Genomic DNA, 20,706 nt, shown 5'->3' on the forward strand with positions numbered 1-20,706 from the left:
TTGAATTTGGCCCCAAAAAATGCAATCAAACAAGAAAAAATAAATTTGAGGACCAAATTAAAAAAATATTTGCAAAGTCCATATAACGTGTAAGAGGATGAAGAATGCAACCTTCAACCAGGAAAAAAAACCCACAGCCTTCTAGTTTTCTACTTAATCCTGCATCCAAAAATGGTCAAAATTAATCCCTAATCTTTGTTATGATGATCAGATTAATCCCCTTTCTGGCCACCATTAAGCCTGACTCTCCTTCCTTTCTAATACTGATGCATATCAACTTTGTCAAAAAACTAAAGTAAAAAATAAAAAATAGGTGACGACCAATATCAGACTGAACTATACATATTTAACATGTTAGAATTAGTCATTATCTATCTTCAACCTCAGAGACTAAATTGCAAATAACTGAAACTTACTGTAAGCTTGTCAATATCCACCAGGCATCTTGTGCTGACATCTGATAGAGAAATATGGCTTGACCCATTTTCTACCCCGAGTTTTCAACCTAAATTTTCATTAATAAAATTCATAGCCACACCTCTAAGAACCCAACACATTTCACGCTAGGAAACCCAAAAGGAAATGAGAATCCAGGTTTAAACCGACTCAAATGGGGTCAAAAATGAATTTAAATCTAAAAGATGAGCAGAAAAACTACAGGAAATCTACTTCAAACCGAATCCACATAACCCACCTTGTAAAAATACCCTCTTTTCTCCAAAAGCTAAAAACCCTCGAACAGAAGCCATAGCAAACCATCTCATGTAAAGCTTGAAAACCAAACTCATTCCAAACCGACGGCGGGACTTCTTACACCAAAATGCGGTTCTCCCACTAGCTTCACTCACCATCGCGCCTTTTCAACCAAAAGCCACTGCTATTTCCCATACCAACAAAAACCAAAAATGCTCACTGGTCAATTCAATAAAAAAACCGCTTTTCATGTTTTCATTCACTTTTCCATAAAATGGTGGCATACCTCTACTGAACACCCGCAATTGCTCAAAATTTTCAGAAAGAATGCCCACTAGTGGAAATAACATACATGAAATAGAGCACTACAACATTCACTTTCAAAAGTTTCGTACATACATGAAGCAGCGTTGAGCACATCTAGCACAAACTACTACTATAAACGTCATTAGTTTATAAAAGCAAAAAATGTAAACTGATTGATATTCCTGCAATCTAATGTATGCACTAAAACCTGTACAGTCAAAAATTAAGTTCCATTCCAGGTATTTTCACTGGATGGAGAAAACTGACATCAAATGCATGAGCCAACTCTCATTGCTATGTGCCAAGGTGATCTGTACAACCTCCAAGGCGTTCAGCAATGGCATTTTGTCGGATTCTGATCATCTGCAACAAATCAAAACACTATAGTGTCTCCTAGCAGTTAATAAGGAACCAACATCCTAGATACATGGAAGTCGAGCAACAAATGAAATCAACCTAGAATCAAATTTAAAATGATCTGCATGGGGATGATATGGACAGGAATTGCACTGGTTCCTGTCACTATTCTCTTGGTAATTCTCTAACATAAGAATAGGCATGAACCAGCAGGCATCCAAAGGTCAAGGTTCTATCAGGGCAGACAAGCCTCATTGGGACCTGACTTTGAAAACGAGCCTCATCATCAAACAGCACGGTACACCTCATTCCCATGCCATCAGATGTAAACTGGCTTCACATCATTATGCCCAAAACTCATGCTACACACTGGACACTTGCGGTTACGACTTTCAACAATTCTCTGTATGCAGGGATTGCAGAACAAATGATAGCATTTTGTAATGACAGCCTGATCGGAAAACAAAATTATTAGAATCCCTACACAAAATATTTGGATAAAAAGTGGCAAAAATTAAGTCATATAATTGACTGGTATGTATATCATAAAATCTTGGAGATTATTGATCAATTTCAATAAATACAGCAACAGTAGTATTCTAATATTGAAACTATTAGTAACCCAACCTGAATCCCAAAGGAACTCAAGCACCCACTATGAAGAAAAACACTTACTAAATCACCAAAAGTTTTTTAGAACCTCTAGGGAAATATGGTGGAGAATACAACCAGTCAAATTTCAACAAGCCTCTGTCCTAAACTAGTTGAGGTTGCTTCAAAGAAGCTCTTCCTCCATTCTATAATGTTTTAGGGCACTTTATCATAACAACCAATTTTTACCACACCAGAATGTGAGATTCTTTCCCTAATTTTCTATTCCTTCAATCAAACTCCAAGCCAATCACTGTCACTTTCTGGATAACACTCGTCATTCCACTTTCCAGCAGGTTCAGTAATTTCTTTTTCTAGCCTATATGATTTATTAATAAACATGCTATCACAATACCAAGCACTGCATACCACAGAATAGTGTTCGTCCATCACACTGCTAATCCTTTCTACTGAGAATAGTACAAGTTTGTTCTCAATTGAAACTACTGCTATTGCCACCTAGTACTAAAGTTCCACTGAGAGTACAAGCAAGCTGAAATATAATATCTTGCTAGTAAACGTGAAACCAGTTGCCTTACTTAGGAAAAAAGCTGGAGCAGCAGTAAGACCAGAAAATCATAATTCAACATCATCACTTCATAAAATTCAGTTCCCTTGATGGGAAACCTACTTGTTGGATAATGTACATGTCAAACTTATCTTAGAAATAATGGTTTGATTATGCTTTGCATGCCCTGTTTTCATATCAAGTTATCCAACTAGTAAGGCTGGTTTCATTCATCAAAACAGGACATTAAATCCCACAAATAACAGAACAGGGATTGCAAATCACCTCTTTTGGTCTGTCAAGGCAGATACTGCACTTAACTATTTCCCTGTATTCTCTAAGTTCCTGTTGAAGCTTTTCTACAATCGAAGACCCTTCTGTATGTTCTTGAAGACGAGAAAACTCTCTCCTTGCAACTTCCAATTCCTCCTCCATTCTTCTCTTGTCAAATCTGATAAACAAGCAATGATGTGAATGTCTACACTTCATACAAATAGGAAGTGGAATGGGATTTATTTTGTTACCTCTCTTTCTCTAGATCTATCTGCACCTCCAAAAGAGCAGCTCGACTTCTTTCAACTCTAGATTGGGAATCCTCCAATGACTCTCTTGCTTGATTAGATGATCTTCTCAAATCTAGCAATTTCTTTTGTGTATTTTCCAACATAACCGACCTTTGAAACTTATCTTCTGCAAGTTTATGAACCTGGTCTGAACAATTTTTTAACTGCAAGGCAGAGGCATTCAATACTGATTATACATGTTCCAGTAATGTTGACTCTACTACAAAATGATCCGCAACTATGTATGAACTCATAAAAAAAAATTGATCTACTATTTTGCCCTTCAATAATTTAATAAGACTAAATACCTTTATTATCAATTAATTAATCTAAACTAACATTTATCCTGGAAAATCATCAACATAATACTAATTCTTTACCTAACTTGGAGACATGCCTATGCTCATCTAATAGTAAGAGAAGTAGTGAAGTACCAAGGCTACAATACCATATACATAGTGAAAACATCAACAAGATACTCCTCAATTCTTAATCTACAAAAAAAAAATTATATGAAAGAAGAATAGAATAATAGTGCATGGCTTGCCCGTTCTTTTTAAACATATTCACCTATGTTTATTTTATTTAGAAAGTAAAAAGAGAAGGGTTTAGTTGAAAAAGAAGATTGGTTTAATTAAAAGATAATCATCTTCTAAAATAGAAAAATAAAAATAAAAAAAGACAAATTAAAAACATATTAGTTATTTATCAATTGAAAAAAATGACATGTTCTCCTTTTATTTCCTTTTTTAATCACATACAAGAATGTTTATTTTATTTCACAGGCCGATTTTTATACTATATGCATGAATACTCTATATGCAAGCCATATGTCAAAATAACTACTATTTCTTGCATATATCAAAATAACTACCACTTAGAAATACCTGATCTTCTATTCTTGCAGCTTTCACATCAAAGAAATCAACGGAAATATTGGCTTGCTGAATCTCCTTTTCCATGGTTTGTTTGTCCATCAGCAGAGAATCCCGCAGTTGTCTTGCTCTCACACCCTCTAAAACAAGCTAAAACAAGAATAGCAAGATCCACTAAATCATATTCTCGAGTACATGTATTCATATCTTTACCTGAACTCTAAGATGAATCCATTCACATCTAAAAGTAAATGTAAGCAAGAATTCATTTACATGAATACAAGAAGAGCAGCATCATGATAAGCAAGAGTAAAATTATGTCCAGTTTACAAGTAATGCCTGTTAAAACCATACAAAAATAGCAGGTCACATGTTGATGTTTTGAAGTTCCGGGATGAGGGAAACTCAACCAAGATGTCAAGGATGTAACAGAATGAAGACCCTATCTCCAGCTACAAACTATTAATACATCTCTTTTCAGTTTAAGATATCAAATCAGTCCATAATTGGTCCTTCTATAGATAATACAAACCAGTAGGGCAAAACATGTTTCCATGCCCAAGTAATCAAGAAAAGCTGGATCAAAATCGGAAATGTTAAGACACGTGTAAGGTCAGATATTACCTGTTTAACAGTTCATATAGCAAAATATGGAAAAATGAACCACATTGCAAGTCTTAAGAACTCCAAAGCTTATATGAATATGAACGTTTCAAAATACAAGTTGGCAATGCAAATACCAATATCACATCATACAGTAAAGCAAACATTGAACGTACAAAGTAAGACCAAGGGCTTAAGCACTAACAGCTGAAAGACACTGCATGCAACAAAAAACAGTCTACTCGAAGACAGATTATGGAATATGCTAACCTTAATGTTATAATCATCTCTCTCCGTTACTTGCTGCAACAGATGTTGATTTTGAGTTTGCATTTCATCATATGCTTGACCAATTGTCTGAAGCAAAACCAAATAAAAAATCTTGAAACAGATGCATTATTGCAGTCTAAAGAAAGCCTGCAATGAAAATAACACTGACCTCTATTTCAGATAAGTAGGCCTCATTTTCTTCATTTTTTGATTCTAGGACATCAGAAAGTCTAGACATATCCCTGAAAGGAAATAAATCAACATTTTCACACACTGCTCTCCCATAATTAGCATGTTAAAATTTAGGTGAGAACAAATATTAGGCCCACCTATTAACCAAAAACAATTACAATGAAAGGATGATTGTTCAATGGAAAGGTTTACATTTTAGAAGCTTCTAGTTTCTGTCTCAAATCAGCAATCTCAGCTTCTGCAGCCGCTAGCTTTTGCTGGGATATGGCCTCGGCTTCATTTGCTGTCTTCACTCGTAATTCCAAGTTTTGCTCATCAAGAGAGAATTTAAAACTTTGAACTTGAGCCCATGCCTTATATTCCAGATCCCTGGCTTCCAAGACATCCCTAAAATTGCAGAATAAATTTCTAAGCCACCACATAATTTCACATAATCTAGAACCAATGACGAGAAAATGGTATGAACTGGATCATGCTAATAATGATTTAATCAAATACTTTACCATAATGGCAAGGGCGACCCACAGCTAGCATTACTTAGCTGGTATCTTAAAAATAATGATTTTATACCGGTGCAAGAAGTTGGACACCAAATTTAAACAAAGCACAATCATTCAATGTACATCAATGTCCAGCATAAAGCAACAAACACTCACTAGACTACTAAATGAATATACAAAATAAACTATCTGTAGTTGGTTAAATATCAAGTAGAAGTTCAAGCTATTATGGGGAAAGCAGAATGTATAGATGACTCTGACCTTGAATAAGTGGATTCACGTTGATACATGTCCAAAATCAGTTTCAACTCCAGTATGTTTTCATTCAGATCTTGGACCTGCAACCAAGGAAAAAAGGGGTTCAATTGCTAAATCAGATCATATCAGTGTAATACCCTAAAATAAGAAAGCAAGGCATCATAAATTCTTCTAACCCGTGTTCCAGCAGACCTTGTCAAATGGTTATCAGACCACAGATTACATTTAAATTTATCAGTAATATAATATTTCTGAAAAAAAGATAAGTTCACAAGGACTATAAAAATAAACTAGATCCAGAAAAACAAGTCAAATGTGATGATGAATTTAATGCTTGGAGAGACATGGTTTTTGTACTAGCAAAAACATAATTGAGGTATATCTATAACCATATTTTGGGTTTCTTGGAAAAAATGACACATAAGAGCATTCAACAGGAAATAATCCAGTACCTAATCTTTTAAGCATCTCTTGTTTAAGAATACACCACAACAATCATTTTGCTGATTTGGGTTCTCAAATATTATAAAACATTTGGCTGTAGTTCTTATGGCATAGTCAACAAACGTGGCTAGAGTTTCTTCTGCTAGAGTAAATGAAAGTGACACCTATATAATTTTAAAACTTGTATGGGGTTCAAATCAAACTTCATCAAGAGGTACAAATTTATAAATGCAGCAAAAGCATACCCTGCAGGGATGCACATTTTTTCCTCCGAAACAAAAAAGGTCTCAAAAAATAGCTAGCAAGTAAAAGAAAGATGGGAACCAAATGGATCTTTTCTCGACAACATTCCCATGGCCAAAATTTTATGCATCTAGATAAGGGAACACTATGGATGAGTTTTTCAAATAAAACAAAATGTTAATTTCAGGAATTCTTCAACTCCAAAGAAAAGGTAGTCATCCATTGAAGTCTTGAAATACAAGTCCTTTAAAGATATGGCGAGGAAAAGTAGGACCCATGACACATTTCATGGCAAAAAAAATTCATTACTTGGAATTGGCATTTCAGAGATCCTATTAGAAGCTTAAGACACAATAACACACTTAAAAACCTAAAATGACCACATTTCATTGGAAGATAATAACAATATAGGATATTAAACACGTCAAGGAAATAATGTCAGACAGCAGGATTAAAATGCTATAATTCCTTAAAAGTGACCAACAAACTGACACAGCATGAAGAATTCTTGCAAAAAGCTTTCATTCCATCCATATTCAAGTTCCAAGTTAACCTAGGTTATACAATCCTCAGGCAGAAAAAAGGAAGGCTTTGAAGTCATTTACAAGCCCCTAAAATTTCTAAGAAAACGAAGAATGGAAAAATACCACAGACTGCAACTTATGTATCTCAGCAATTTGGCTCGTTGATCTGGAAGACAAACTTCCACACTGTTTTCCCTGCTTCAGAAAACAAATCTTAGTAACCTTTAACTGATTTAAATTTAACACATATAAATGCATACACCAGAATGCACCCACCTTCCTATCCAGAACAGTAGAAAGAGACTGCACATCAGCCCGCAAAGAATGAATATCAGAAGAAGCTTCTTTGAAGTTACTTAATTGGCTTTGCATAGAGCCCATTTCCTCAGGAAATGAAGAAACCAATGCTTTGAATTCAGCAATCACATCTTTTCTTCCTAAAATAGAGAGTACTTATCAGGCTTCGAGCACAAAACTAGAGGGAAGAAGCAGCATGAATTACAAGTCACACAAAAGCATCAAGCAGTAATGCACCTGGTTCTCTTGATGACTCTTCCAGATTAGTCTCAATCATGTTTCTTTCGTTAATCTGTTTCTGTATCTCCTTTCCTAAATCAGCAACTCTAGAATCCACAACCGCAGTAGATCTTCGACAAACATCAACTAAATCATTTTTCATATTTAATTCCCTTTCCTTCCAGACAAGGTTATCCTTCTCAACCTGTAATTTCCAGGTACAAAATATTGTCAGCATCAGAAACTAATCCATGCAAAATACATTTACAGACTCGGGCATAAATGAAACTACCGACCAGTTACAACCTGTAGTTTCTCAAATAAGGCACGATAATGGAGAACCATTGATTTTGATTTCTCTAGTTGATCTCTCAGCAAAAGGTAGGCTCGTGATGAAGAAATAACCTTCACATTCTTCAATGAGTGCTGTAAACCAAAATAATTTCATTCCACTTCTATTAGCACATAAATAAAGCTGCATTTCATTCTATTTATAATATCGAATAAGTGAATCTGCATTTAAGACCCCCCCCCCCCCCCGCCCCAAAAAAAAAAAAAAAACAAACAAACAACTACTAACCTGCAAATTGGATAGCTTCTGTAATATTATTAACCTTTCTTCATGAAGATCTTTTACTTCTAGTAGTCGAGAGGAAGCTTGGTCCTGTGAAACTCAAATTAATTAACATGCCTATCTCTTCCAGTTCAAGAAATTCCCAAGGAATCCAATAAAATAAAAGTCAACAACTCACTAAAAGCTCTTTGACAGCAGACTCCATTTCTAGAAGATCCTTTTGTTTATCCCTGACCTGATCACCAGCAGCATGCTTGCTTCCCATGTTTAAGACAGGGAAGAATGCCCCTTTAGTTGCATTTCTCTCTGCTTTAAGTGTTGCCAATTTACAGTTGCTGTCATTTAATTCTGCAACTGTGGTCTCCAATTCACCTATGGAAAACAAGCAGATGCGCAACAGTCACACTTACAAAAGCATATCAGTCAATGATGATTAATTTTTCAAGCAAAAAGAATGAATAGCATAATGCAGTGTGTAGTTTGCTCAGTCATACACCTGCTCTTGCAAAACCAAATTATTTTCTCCAGATTTTCCAAACACTAGATGAATGGCTGAAAAGATCTTATCAAAGAATAATAGCATAAAACTCATTCCATTGTTGTGACAATAACAAATCAAAATTAGTAAATAACTGTAGAGAGTGAGAACGGCTATCCAAACATGCCAAACCTTAAGACCAAGGACACGTGATGTGTATTTAAATGTGATATAGTGTGCTAGTGAACATATACAATTAAACAAGACCGTTTTAAAAAAAAGGACATGTACCTATGCATGTATCATAAACAGGATATGCTACGTTAATTTGACTAAAGGAGGAGTGGCCCTCAGATAATCACTAAAGGATTCAAGATGTTACCTTTTAGATGCTTAAGCTCAGCTTTATTTTTTGCATCACTGTCTCGATGGTTCTGCAATTCCCTTGCCAGTGATTTGTGCTTCAAATGAAGATCACTTAGCCCTAACCTCAAGTTCTTAAGTTCTGTCTCCAATTCATTAGATATTGTTTCCCTACAAGCATCTAGCAAAGGAGAAACATACATAGGAACTGAGAAAACTCTGAAGGAAGTAGCCCAAGACAAATATAACACAGACACCTGTGGCAATATACTCCTACCATCTTCTGTAAGCTGTTTCAAAACTGCTGCACGTAATCCATCCTTCAGATACCAAAGGCCATTGATTGTAGCCACTAAATTATGTGCAATCCTTTTATTCTTTTCAAAGGCAGTTTCTCTATCCACTTCCATCTGATCAGGGCAGTTAGTTGCAGAGGAACTTTCAGTTGCACCAGTTTCCATAAGTCTGCTAAGAAATGCATCCTTGAGAGAAGATGAGCCCCCGTCTGAAAGGAAATTTAATAATACCCTATTAGAAAATGGCCTTGCTTTTTTATATATATAAAAAAAAAACTATTGATAATTTTTAATCATCATAAAAACACCGGTTATCAAATTTGTGTCCACTCTGAAAGCACACATGTATCGAATCTACAAACACTGGAGCCAACTTTTTCCTAGCTGCTCACTTTGAACCGCATAAAATGCCGCACACATTGCTAAAATACCCTCCCCCCAAATACACACACATGTTTCTGAAACCTACCCACACAAATGACCATGCAAGCCTACGCACACATGCATAGTTCCAAAAGCCACACACCCGCCAACTACCAACCACAACACATGAATTTCCCAAAATATTTTTGAAATTTAAACCAACTTCCAAGACAATTGGCATCTCATGGATGTTATAAGCATTAAAGTTGTAAGATAATAATTTGCAAAGGAGAGGTAAAACTACTCAAAAAAGTTTCCTTGCTGTAATCAAACAAGCAAATTAAGCATGCATGCAAAGCCATGAATCACCAAGTATGGCCTGTACAAGATAAAATTTCAGGAACTATATTATGTTGTGTGCCAATAGGTGGATTCTTATTCGCCTTGTACAGTTTTCTCCCATGTATATATATTAATTAGTCATAAATTGCTATCACAAGAAAGCACATGTTAGGAATGGATAGCAATGAATTCATGCTATCTAAGCAAGTGTTACCAGTAAATTGCTAAGGGGAAAAACTAAAAAACCAGAGAGAAGTAATACATTACAGGTTCCTCACCTCTCGCGGTTGGTACATGTTTGACATCTTGCCCATTGATCCACTCTCTTGTGCGGTTGGAACATGTTTCCAAGTCAGTCACCAGCTATTGTTAAAAACAGTCAACGTTCCCACAATTACAATAAGGTACTGTGTGTAGATAACGCAGAAAAATATCTTATGCTTTAAATTCTCTAAACTAGTGTATAAAAGGAAAGGTAATATGAAGAACAAAAAAACCCAAGGAATTACCACTTCCCAAGACTTATTGACAGCCTTCAATGTGGAATTGTATGGTTTCTGTTTCTCCTTCTGTAGAGAGAACTTGTTTTCAAGTGCAGAATGCTCAACCTTCTGAGCCTCTAACTTCTGTTGAAGCTTTTGATTTTGGTATTGAAGAACAGCAGTATCAAGCTATATCATCAAAAGAAAATGTGAGTTCACAACAAACAAGCTACTCGTTGGTGACATTACAGTTTGGTACTTATCAGTGTTGTCAAAGGCAAAAGGCGCCAAGCCTATAAAATGACTGAGGCGCTAGGCGTTCGCCCAAATGAACCAAGGCGATAAGCTATAAATTAAAAAAATATATATATTATATTATATAAATCTAAGATACATATCTTCCCACTTAAGATTAGATCATTATAAAATCAAAAGAAAATATAAAATACCATAACATAGTCATATAAAGTTATATTTTTCACCCTTAAAACAAAATATGATAGTTTAAAGTAGTAAGTAGCCAAATAGATTAAAAAGAAAAATTAAATATCATCATCATTATTCATTAATCTTCAAAAACATCTCCATCCATGCTTTCCTCTCCTTCACTAGAATCCTCCATTTCATGATTATAATTGAAATCCTCATCTCTCAATATACTGCACTTGTTTAGAAAAAAATAAAGTATTAGTTGTACAGATGTGTTGTTCTTCGACTCCCACTGTTGAAAAAAGAAAGTGTGGTTGGTGTTTCTCTTCTAAGTGTCTTTCATTGTCTGTTTGTCTCCCACTTTAATGATTTTTTTACCCTAATCTTTGTTTTTTTTACAAAAAATACCCCCAAGTTGTTTCTTGTGGTGAATTAAAAAAATGGACAAATAGGTCAAAACATAAATCATTAAAAAAAAATCCAACAGAAAAGGAAGAAGTTCAAGCAGGCGCTAGCCTTAGCGCCTTGCACCCACTCACAAGGTGCTCGCCTAGGCAGCGCCCCATTGAAATCCAACGCCTGAGGCTAATAAAAGCGCTGGGGCCTCGCCTCGCCTCGCCTGGAACGCCTAGGCAAGCGCCTCAGCACCTCTTGACAGCACTGGTACTTATAGATATAGAAATTACTGAGTGCAGTACCATATAAAGCTTCTAAAACGCGTATTGGAAAATCTAAAATAGCAGCTAAACTGTTGCAGCCATCAAGCATCAGAGCTAGAGAATTACACATATAAATGATTCACAAGCAAAGAGAGAGAACACGTTGCCTGGAAATGTATTTTTTACCATGAAAAATAGATTTTAGAGATAGACAGGTAGCAACCTCATTGGACTTATATATCCATTCATTGAGTTACAATGATAGATGAGTAAATTACAAGAGACAAATTGTAGACAAGTTAAGCAATGCAAAAATTCAATGTATGAATATTTATTGAAGATCGTTCGCTTAAAAAGTCATAGGCTATAAGAGTAGAACATTCAAGCAGATAAAACAATCCGACCTCATTTGAACACATCCCTGCAAAACTCTCATTTAATCACCATCATCTGATTTAACAAAACAAACACACATAATTATCCAAGTGACGCAGCCCATAACCCTACAAGTATATGACTTTTTTACTGATAACCCGACAAACCCAGAGCATCAAGACCATCAGATTCATAAATAAATAAATAAAAACAGAACCCGCACAAGATTCCTCAAAACCATTAAAAAAAAAGAAGCAATCAAATTGCGAAAAAGTTCAAACCTTTTTGTCCTCGGACAGATGCGATAACGGCTGCTTTTTAGCCATAGCAGCTGTTGGTGATGATATGGAGCTGAAGTGACGCCGTTTTCTGTCTGGCTCACCTGTACTCCCCATTGAAAAAAAATTGCAACAACAAAACAAAACTCCCTCCACCAACAACTTCACTCACATTAGCACACACAAATTTCAATAAATCCTAATTCAAAACAAAGCAAAAACTAAATTTAACAATTAAATTTCTCGAAACCCTAATTCAAAACTGCCAAACAAGCTGTTTGGTTTTCTTTTTCACTAAAAAAACCCTAACCCTAACCCTAATCAAAGAGTCTATAACTTACTATGAAATTTGATTTCCTTTCTCAAACTGAGAATTAAAAGAACAAAAGAAGTTTAAATCTTTTTCTTTTTCTTTATTTTTCATTTCTTCTTCGGCCTCTGCTCGGCAGCGAGAGAGAGAGAGAGACGAGACGGTAGTTCGTTTGTTTGTTGTGAGTGATATTTTAGCATAAAGAGAGAGCGTGAAATTCCGTGACTCCTAGAAGGGTAATTTTGGGAATTAAATGCTACCGCTAGGAATCTGTGGTCTGCTAGTGCCACGACGAGGTGAGAGAAGCAACATGATTGTCTGGAAAGTGATATTAATTATTTTTTAAAATATTATTTTATTTAAAAATATATTAAAATGATATACTTTTATATTTTAAAATTTATTTTTAATATCAAGAATAATAAATAAAATAAAAATATACAAAACTTCGTTGAAATGCGGACTTGCTTTCTAATTTTTACCATTTAATAGCAATGATTTATTATTATCATTTTTATTTAATTTAATTTTTATTAATATCATCACTTATTTCACTCTTTCTACTCTCCGATGAGTAGTATTTTTTTTCAATTTAAGTGAGTTATACTTGATTGATTGAAATTTAATGAAAACACACTGCGCAAATAACGGGTTTTAGCTTAAAGTGAATGCTGGAATATGATTGGTGGAAAGGGGTAAAGAATTTTGAGGCTCGGGTATCTTGAGACCTCGCAATGTTGGGCTTCTTTTAGTTTGTGCTTCACATAGATTGTTTACGGTACTAAATTAATTTTAAATCAAATTAATTAATAGATTTCTAAGTTAGCTTATTTTGTTTAATTGATAGATCCATCGAGCATGCATGCACACACGCTCACATTCACGAGGCGACTTTACACGTGCATCTTAAATAAAATGTATTGTTACCAAATGGAGGATACACTGCAGCAGCCCCCCCTCCTCTCCATCCCAAAAAAAAGTAAAAATAAAAAAACGGAAAAGTTCTACTTCGATGCGAAACAAACCTATCGTCACTGAATATAATTTGCATGCAACTCGCCGAGAGTTGGCTCAACAATCCAGCTCGAGCTCTCGAGGTTCATCAGTTTCAAGTGGTCGAAGAGCGAGTTTCCTAGTTGTTACAAGGACACTTGCTAGACTCGGTTGTTGATGGACTTCATTCTACCAAAGCAGGAGGGTGGATCTTGTCTAGAGGCATGCAAACTAACCCAGATATCTTACCCTAATAAACCAAAGGAGGGGAAGGAAAAGGAGTTCAGATTCTATATACCCAAATGAGCAAATTGTTAAGTACAACAACAGCACAAGGAGGAGGCGAAAAGCAAGATCGCACCGGGCTCATTCATCTTTCATTGCAAATTCATGTCTCTTCCTTTGACCGACTTCCACAAGCAATGTTAACAGAGCTTCACACACTTGAGAAGCATCCCAATCAGAAGGGTCGCCGTTCAGAGATGAATAGACCATCCAAGCATGATCCAGTTTACATTTGGGTCGCACTACTGTGGATCCAGGGACTTCTGCATCCCGGCATGTGACAAGCCCGTCACTCTTCTCTCCATACCTGATTTGTAGTAGTTGGGCACACGCGGCCATTGCAGCACCAAGGGGTATTACCACTGGGAGTTTTGGTAATTCACCAGCAGATAGAGGTGCCATCAAGGGCAACTCTGCATGAGCAACATGAGACAGTGTGGCTAGAACAGCAGGTGTAATGCCTGCTTCAGTATGAAAAGATACAACAGGAAGCTCGCTTGGCAATTGGTGTTTCGTCAAGAATTCCTTCCTCCTCTCATAAGTCAAGTCTTCTAAAGCTTGCATGTCACCCTACAAGGTTTGTGGATAACACAAGAATTAGCACAAGTCAATTAAACGATTTCCTAGAGATGAGAAATAAACTTGACCATTAAAACATAATTTATTTAGAAAAATATTGAAAGCAGACTTAATTTAGAAACAAAATGAAATCTAACTCCAGCTCAATAAACATATCATGCCATGCCCCGACTAATTTGACTCGGCTAGATCTTCTCTGCATGCATTATCCACAGCGGCGTGCTATGTCTTTTCAACTTTCCATTCAAATCTTGTTTGGCCCTCTCTTGGTACTGATACCAGTTTAGACTGGAATAGATAGCTGTTTAACACAGCACAAGGCCTTTATCAACAAATTCATATCTTGTTTGGTTCTCTTTTCACGGTTTACTGGTGCAATAACTGTGTCAACGTGTCTTCATCAGCAATTATGCAGTAGGTACAACTAGATTTCCAGAATTGGCTTACAGTTATAGTCCTATGATGATCCTTTCTCAACTCAATCTATCTAAAGATGGCATTCTATTTAATTACATTGTTTGCTTTCTAACAATTATAATGCTTAACAGCCCATTAACTAATATCTTATTTACATTTTGATGGCCACCACAAAGAAGGAATAAATGCCAATAGATTGAGTATTGCAATCAAGTACTTCTAAACAACTTCATTTAAATAGGTTAAAAAAAACACATACGTGTGTGTGGGTGGGTGGGTGTCACGTGACTTTATGTGTCCATGCAGGTGCATGTGTAGTCATATTGAAAGAAAAAAAAGGAAATACCCAGTACCTTAATCACTTTACAGATTATAATCTCCATAAGTCTCCTTATATTTACATAATCTCCAAGCTGCCCTTCACGTAAAATATCCGAAGCTATCGGACTACCACCATATGGACTCTGCGTTAATGCTAATCCGACAACCTTGTCTTTCAAATCTGACCAATACAATGACAAAGCAGCCGCTGCATCTACTCCCCCTTTGCTATGTCCAAGAAGCATGACACGTTTCTGTGAACCCCAGTAAATTTCCTCGATGTATTCTTTTATCTCTCTGGCATTTTTCTCAACTGAAGCCTGGTTAGCCATTGTACAAGCTCAGTATAGAATATGTACAGCATGATCACGCAAGGAAGAACGACCCAATAAGTACCTCACTATGAATCTTGGCAATGTGACATGCCAGACCCATCTTTGAGAAACTTGTTTTTGTAGAAACAAAATAAAGCGGTCCATGATTACTGAAAAGACCTGACAAGTTAACCAGCAAAGTTGCACAAACCATTGATTCCGGGATACAAAATAGAAAAAAAATTAAAAAAAAAATTCAAACCATACCTTCTGAATCTGGCTTTTAATTTGTCACGTGAAATTTTATATAAAAATTCAATAATAACCTAAGCCTTTGAAAAGAGATAATCATATCAACTCCTCCAAAAGTGTTACATTGCATGATAATGAAATTACGCCAATGTGGCTGTCTTTCTATCCAATTGAGTGGTTTTTGGCATCACAATTTGACAGGGCATGTGTTGAAGTCAAGTTCCTCACAAAAGCCTGCCTAGATGATTAATTTATCATTATATTGCCACAGTCTGAGAATTCATCTTGAAAATCTTGCCAAAAAATGACTAACCAATCTGTCATATTACCATATAGTTCGTGACATTCAATGCCTTTTGACACACCAATGCTGGATAAAAGTTACCATGCCTGTTCAAGACCTTGACATTAACTCCTAAGGCCTACCTAAAAGGTGACTAGAACTTGTATGAATATAATCTCATATGGTTCAAGAGGACTTCAGGAAGAAAAGCAAAAAACTTAAACATGGTCTTGCTGATATGACAAGTACAATTGCACACGATCATGTCATTGAGATCAAGTCTAGAACACTTTAAACATGCAAGATGCTCAGTTAAACAAGCAATATGCTCAGTGATGATCGCCCAATGACTAAATATTTTATTCAAAGAGCTACACACTCGCATTATTCTACATAGAAATTGCTACCTGGCACCAACAGATAAACTATCGAATTTGGCAACTTGTGTAGACCATGCCTGGTAAAAAGAGAAAAGATCTCAATCACCAACTGAATGACCATGTTCGACGTATTAAGGATCCAAAGAAGCTTTATGTACCTTATGTTATCAAGAATTTCCATAAACCTTCCAGTTCCATCTTCAACTGAAGGCATACCTGAAGCACGTTGCAGCCACCCTATATCGTCAGCGGATCCACGAACAGTCCTCCGTGCACGCTCAATAAGCCTACAAGCAATCATCACATGATTCAAAAGGACAGGTAAAAAACCTAATTATATGCTAAACCCATCCACACATCAAGGGCACATAAAACAGATTGAGAAACTTCAAATACTGTTCCCACATCTTGAAAAAATCACAAGAAATGGAGAAAAAAATTGTTTCACTCATTTCTAGTTCCTGATACATGGGTAAAAGTAAAAACTCAATCTTGATAAATGAGATAAACAATTTTCTGTCAGCTAGGAAATACAAAGAACCACTGTCGTTTATGTACTTGCAAATGATAGCAAAGCAAACTATCAAGAAACTGAAAGCATCTCATTATCAAACCAGAAACCTGTGCTTTTAATCCTAGGTTCTACCCCAACTCTATCCCACAATATGAAACAAAAATTTACAATGTCTGCTTTGCCTATGCATACATGTTATGAATGGCTAATAAATATTGTCCCGCCTCATTTATTTAAGTATTAACTTTCTGGAATTACACTTCCATGAATACTTTTCAAAAGATAGAATAATTAACACTCTTTAATGAACTGCAGATAAGGAACATGAAAGAATCGGCACTTTCACTTTTAATAATAGATATATATTTGGGGCTGACCAAAAAGGAAAGTGATCATTCGTTGTGAGACAGAGGGAGTGACATATACTAAATGACTAGCTCACTATATACCATGTTAACATCCTGTACATTTTGCAATCCATTTATCATGTAAAATACTGTATCTGGCAAAATTATCCTGTAGGAAATACTGAAGCAAAAGTAAGAAAGAAAGAACCCAATACCCTTGAAACATTGAAAGTCCACTTTGACCACTGTTATTTGATTGTACAAGTGCACTAGTATTTTGAGATGGTCCTTCAGAAGAGTTTATTGTTACTCCAGCATGCATAGGAGGGGTATCGGTGGCAGAATGACTTCCGCTTGAAGATGGGTGATCACTATCCAGAGAGGCCCCATTTTGTGTGGAAGAAAACGTTGTCAGCTCCTGTTCATGTGTGACAGAAAACCCAGAAGAAGGATATTCCACTGTGATACATCCAATAATTCTTTTTAGAAACATAAACCGTGGCCCATTGCATCACATAATGGTTCTTAAGCTTACAAGCTTAAGGAAGCATGTTTGAATTTTCAGAACAGCGTTTCATGGAAAAAAGCAAAAAAAGTAGGGTCTCGGTAATTTTTCTCCCAAGACCCACTTTGGTGTGATCATAATTGAGAAATGGCCTCTTAATGGACAAGAGGTCTGGAAATTACAGGCATAAATGGCAAATAGTAGCATCGCAGAAATGCACTGTCTTTGGAAGGACAATATTTGCTGATTTGGATCTGTAGTGCTATTCAAGTAAATGTACAGGAGGTAAAGATTTAAAAATCAGTCACGAACAGTGATAAAAAGATGTGATGATACTGACTTTACCCCCTCAACCGAATCTACATTTTGAAATCAAAACAACAAGAAACATGAGGAAATGGTGAAACTTAAGAGTATGGTAATCATGCCATTTTCCCTAAAAACGAGAAACATGCATGAACAGGGAAGTGTAACAACTAGGGTCTCATTTCAAAGATTAAAAAAAAAAACAGCATTTACCTTAATGAGTGAGAAGCCTAAGAAAAATATACGAGTTCCCTTAAGTAAATAAGGATACAAGAGGTCCAGAACAGATTCCAAAGGCTGCAATAAATAGGCAATTGCTAACTCCACTTCACTATTTTTATATTGCTAAAAATGTAAGTATTTCCCAACCAAGAAACACATAAAAGAACTGTGTATTGACAAATTATATATAATAACAAAAGAATCATCATTTATCATTATCCTAATTCGCGTATTTAAAACAAACAAGTACTATAATTGAAAATTAATATACCAGAATAATCAGAGAAGCAGCGGGTAAACAACGAAGTAGATTGAGCTAGATAAGAGGCAGCTTCATCTAACGATGGCACTGATGTGAATAACTGCGGAATTAGCCCATCATTCAGTGACTGCAAAAACCAAAAAGAAAAATCAATAAAATACTTCACATAATTAAAAAAGAAAAAAAAAGAATTACCAAGAAAGGCGTGGTTGATTCTTCACTACTTCTTCTAGGGTTTCCTGGTTCCTCCTCCATCAGGATCTTTCAAAAATTAGCGAAATTGAAAGAGAAGTAATTCAAGATACTGACAGCGGTGATTAAAATTGATTAATTCAATTACCTATCAGGAGAATTTATTATTTGTTGGGGATATTACTTGGAAGTGGAAGAAAGTGAAGCGGCTTTCTGGTGTTGGTTTGATTTCTTCAAACAAACGCAAGGAATCCGAAATCCAACGGCAGAGTAGAAGAGGGGATGATAATAAATAAAGTGTTTGATGACTGCGCGGGACCTTTATTTATAGATCTGGGCCTGGATTCCTTAAGAATCTTACACCGCTGTTTGGTTTATGCTGATCGAGGGATGTTTAATTATTACAAGGGTATTTTCTGTTTGGGCCTTTGAATGGCCCAACAAAGAAGCATGATTATAAACTAGGGTTAGGTTATTTTTAGGCTCTAGAAGTCGATATTCACCATAGTACAATACATGATCAACAAGAAAACTGTAATCACCTGATAACCATTTTTGTTAAATTCAGTCGGGTTAACTTGAGAAGTTCAAGGTGGAGAAACTCAGATCTCAAAACTTGATTGATCAAATTTTTAATTATATTAAATAAAATATTGAATTGATCAAACTCGTTTGCTCTCTACGAGTTTTTAAAAACTTGATTAATTCAATAAAATTCTTAATGCCGGGTAAAAACCGAGGAAAAAACCAACTAATGCATGAAACAATGCTATTTTAATAAAAATCATTGCCTGGATGAGTCTTCAAGTTGACTTAATTATATAACAACGCATGCCCTTTTATGGATGATTCCCATGCTAAGAACACGAACTTGAAAACAAAGAAAAGAAACATTGCAAACGTCTGATTACTTGTTAAACTTCCTTACACAAAACACTAATGCTAACTTCCTCAGAAAAACAAAAACAAAAATGGCTACGACTTTTGGTTAACCCGCTCGCATTCATCGATCCACTCACAGTATATGTCTATAGGCTCGGTCAATGGAGTGAGTTTGGTCTCGTAGCCAGCATGGCATATGGAGCATGAGATTTCGCCAATGTTCAGATCCTTGTCGAAGGAGCACCCAACACTGTTTTCGAGTTGGCAGAATGGGCAACGAAAGACTGTATCAAGCTTTAGCTTTGGCTTCACGGGACGGTTGTTTGATCTCGACTTTCTCCTTGCCATTGTGAATATAAACAGATTGCTCTCAAAACAAAGAAGATTAGTGAGTGAATGGTAGGTGATTTTGATTCAGGGCTGGCAAATAATTTGATAGGGTTTATTACGTGCTTCTTTTATATAGTGCATTGCCACCGACTCTATCCTGTTATAATGAGAATCCTGAATTTCTGATCCACATCGGATTAGATGGTAGATGGGTATTTTTTCTCCGGCTCCTTCTTGAAAAATTCCGAGCGGGCCTCGGAATGTTGGGCCCCGAATTACAAACTAATTTTTCTTTGTTTTTTTTTATAATGAATTACCCTAATATTACAAGATGATATCCGGGCAAAATGCAGAATGTTTGCATGTTAATTTGATCACTTTAGTCCACTCGAAGGAAAAAGTGTAGGCAAGAAGCAAGAACAAGATCTCTATCAACATTGAAATCATGCCTGGAAGTTGTCCAATAAACTTGATTTCCACTCGTCTTCTTCTGAAAATTAAAATCCAGATGCATGTGTAGTTGCAGGATTTGATTATACGCTACGAAGAAGGGTGTCTTCAAAAGTAATGCCTGGTTCAAATGCTAAGGCAAGTCCCTACCTTCTCCTCCTTTCTTCCACTCTTCCCTCATATCTTCCAAAACACACAGACCATGGTGTTGTTGCTGATGTTACCATAGTCCATTATACCACAAAGAAACTGGGGTTCTTTGATTGTTTTCGGCCATGTCCTCACTTTAAGTTCAGTGACACCTCCATAACTGCCTAGCTAGGAAGTAAAACATTACACAGCCAACATCATTCCGTAGGTCCAGATGACTAGCGAGGTCTCACTGGAAGAAACATGGAGAATGTGGGTGATAGCTTCTAC

At 36.0% G+C, this 20,706-nt stretch overlaps 2 protein-coding genes across 5 annotated transcripts; both read right to left on the reverse strand.

The window, feature by feature from the left end:
- Positions 1-1,008: 1,008 nt before the first annotated feature.
- On the reverse strand, positions 1,009-12,633 carry LOC18105143 (E3 ubiquitin-protein ligase BRE1-like 1). Of its 2 annotated transcripts, XM_024584496.2 has the most exons (20): positions 12,146-12,231; positions 11,894-11,939; positions 10,429-10,590; positions 10,198-10,282; positions 9,196-9,423; positions 8,938-9,099; positions 8,256-8,449; positions 8,084-8,167; positions 7,810-7,929; positions 7,522-7,708; positions 7,264-7,424; positions 7,111-7,182; positions 5,780-5,856; positions 5,211-5,405; positions 4,996-5,068; positions 4,827-4,913; positions 3,966-4,103; positions 3,040-3,242; positions 2,801-2,966; positions 1,009-1,807 (listed from the first exon to the last, which is right to left on the reverse strand). In XM_024584496.2, exons 2-20 carry the CDS (start codon positions 11,906-11,908, stop codon positions 1,676-1,678), a joined length of 2,541 nt encoding a protein of 846 aa, XP_024440264.2. In that variant the 5' UTR covers positions 11,909-11,939; positions 12,146-12,231; the 3' UTR covers positions 1,009-1,675. The 2 variants fall into 2 exon arrangements, with proteins under 2 accessions (XP_024440264.2, XP_006375233.3); XM_006375171.3 differs by lacking the exon at positions 11,894-11,939 and having other exon boundaries at positions 12,146-12,633.
- Positions 12,634-13,352: 719 nt separating this feature from the next.
- On the reverse strand, positions 13,353-18,945 carry LOC18105144 (uncharacterized). Of its 3 annotated transcripts, none has more exons than XM_024585309.2 (9): positions 18,809-18,945; positions 18,628-18,693; positions 18,442-18,559; positions 17,353-17,596; positions 16,435-16,563; positions 16,304-16,353; positions 15,444-15,541; positions 15,080-15,367; positions 13,353-14,300 (listed from the first exon to the last, which is right to left on the reverse strand). In XM_024585309.2, the coding sequence occupies exons 2-9, from the start codon at positions 18,685-18,687 to the stop codon at positions 13,812-13,814; spliced, it is 1,476 nt and encodes a 491-aa protein (XP_024441077.1). In that variant the 5' UTR covers positions 18,688-18,693; positions 18,809-18,945; the 3' UTR covers positions 13,353-13,811. The 3 variants fall into 3 exon arrangements, with proteins under 3 accessions (XP_024441077.1, XP_024441075.1, XP_024441076.1); XM_024585307.2 differs by having other exon boundaries at positions 18,773-18,931; XM_024585308.2 differs by having other exon boundaries at positions 13,353-13,695; positions 13,807-14,300; positions 18,628-18,928.
- Positions 18,946-20,706: the final 1,761 nt, after the last annotated feature.

Source organism: Populus trichocarpa, chromosome 14 (genome assembly GCF_000002775.5).
Source record: "Populus trichocarpa isolate Nisqually-1 chromosome 14, P.trichocarpa_v4.1, whole genome shotgun sequence".
In the NCBI taxonomy this organism is placed as follows: Eukaryota; Viridiplantae; Streptophyta; class Magnoliopsida; order Malpighiales; family Salicaceae; genus Populus; species Populus trichocarpa.

Excerpts from the sequence above, each read along its gene's own strand:
- LOC18105143 (XM_006375171.3), bottom strand. The coding sequence starts at position 12,259 with ATGGGGAGTACAGGTGAGCCAGACAGAAAACGGCGTCACTTCAGCTCC. Across the intron at positions 7,930-8,083 it reads AGAAGCTATCCAATTTGCAG|CACTCATTGAAGAATGTGAA; the intron begins GTTAGTAGTTGT and ends TTTGGTTTACAG. Across the intron at positions 5,857-7,110 it reads TACATAAGTTGCAGTCTGTG|GTCCAAGATCTGAATGAAAA; the intron begins GTATTTTTCCAT and ends CCTTGGTTGCAG.
- LOC18105144 (XM_024585309.2), bottom strand. The coding sequence starts at position 18,687 with ATGGAGGAGGAACCAGGAAACCCTAGAAGAAGTAGTGAAGAATCAACC. Across the intron at positions 16,354-16,434 it reads GAAATTCTTGATAACATAAG|GCATGGTCTACACAAGTTGC; the intron begins GTACATAAAGCT and ends TCTTTTTACCAG. Across the intron at positions 15,542-16,303 it reads AGTTTATCTGTTGGTGCCAG|GTCTTTTCAGTAATCATGGA; the intron begins GTAGCAATTTCT and ends TTAACTTGTCAG.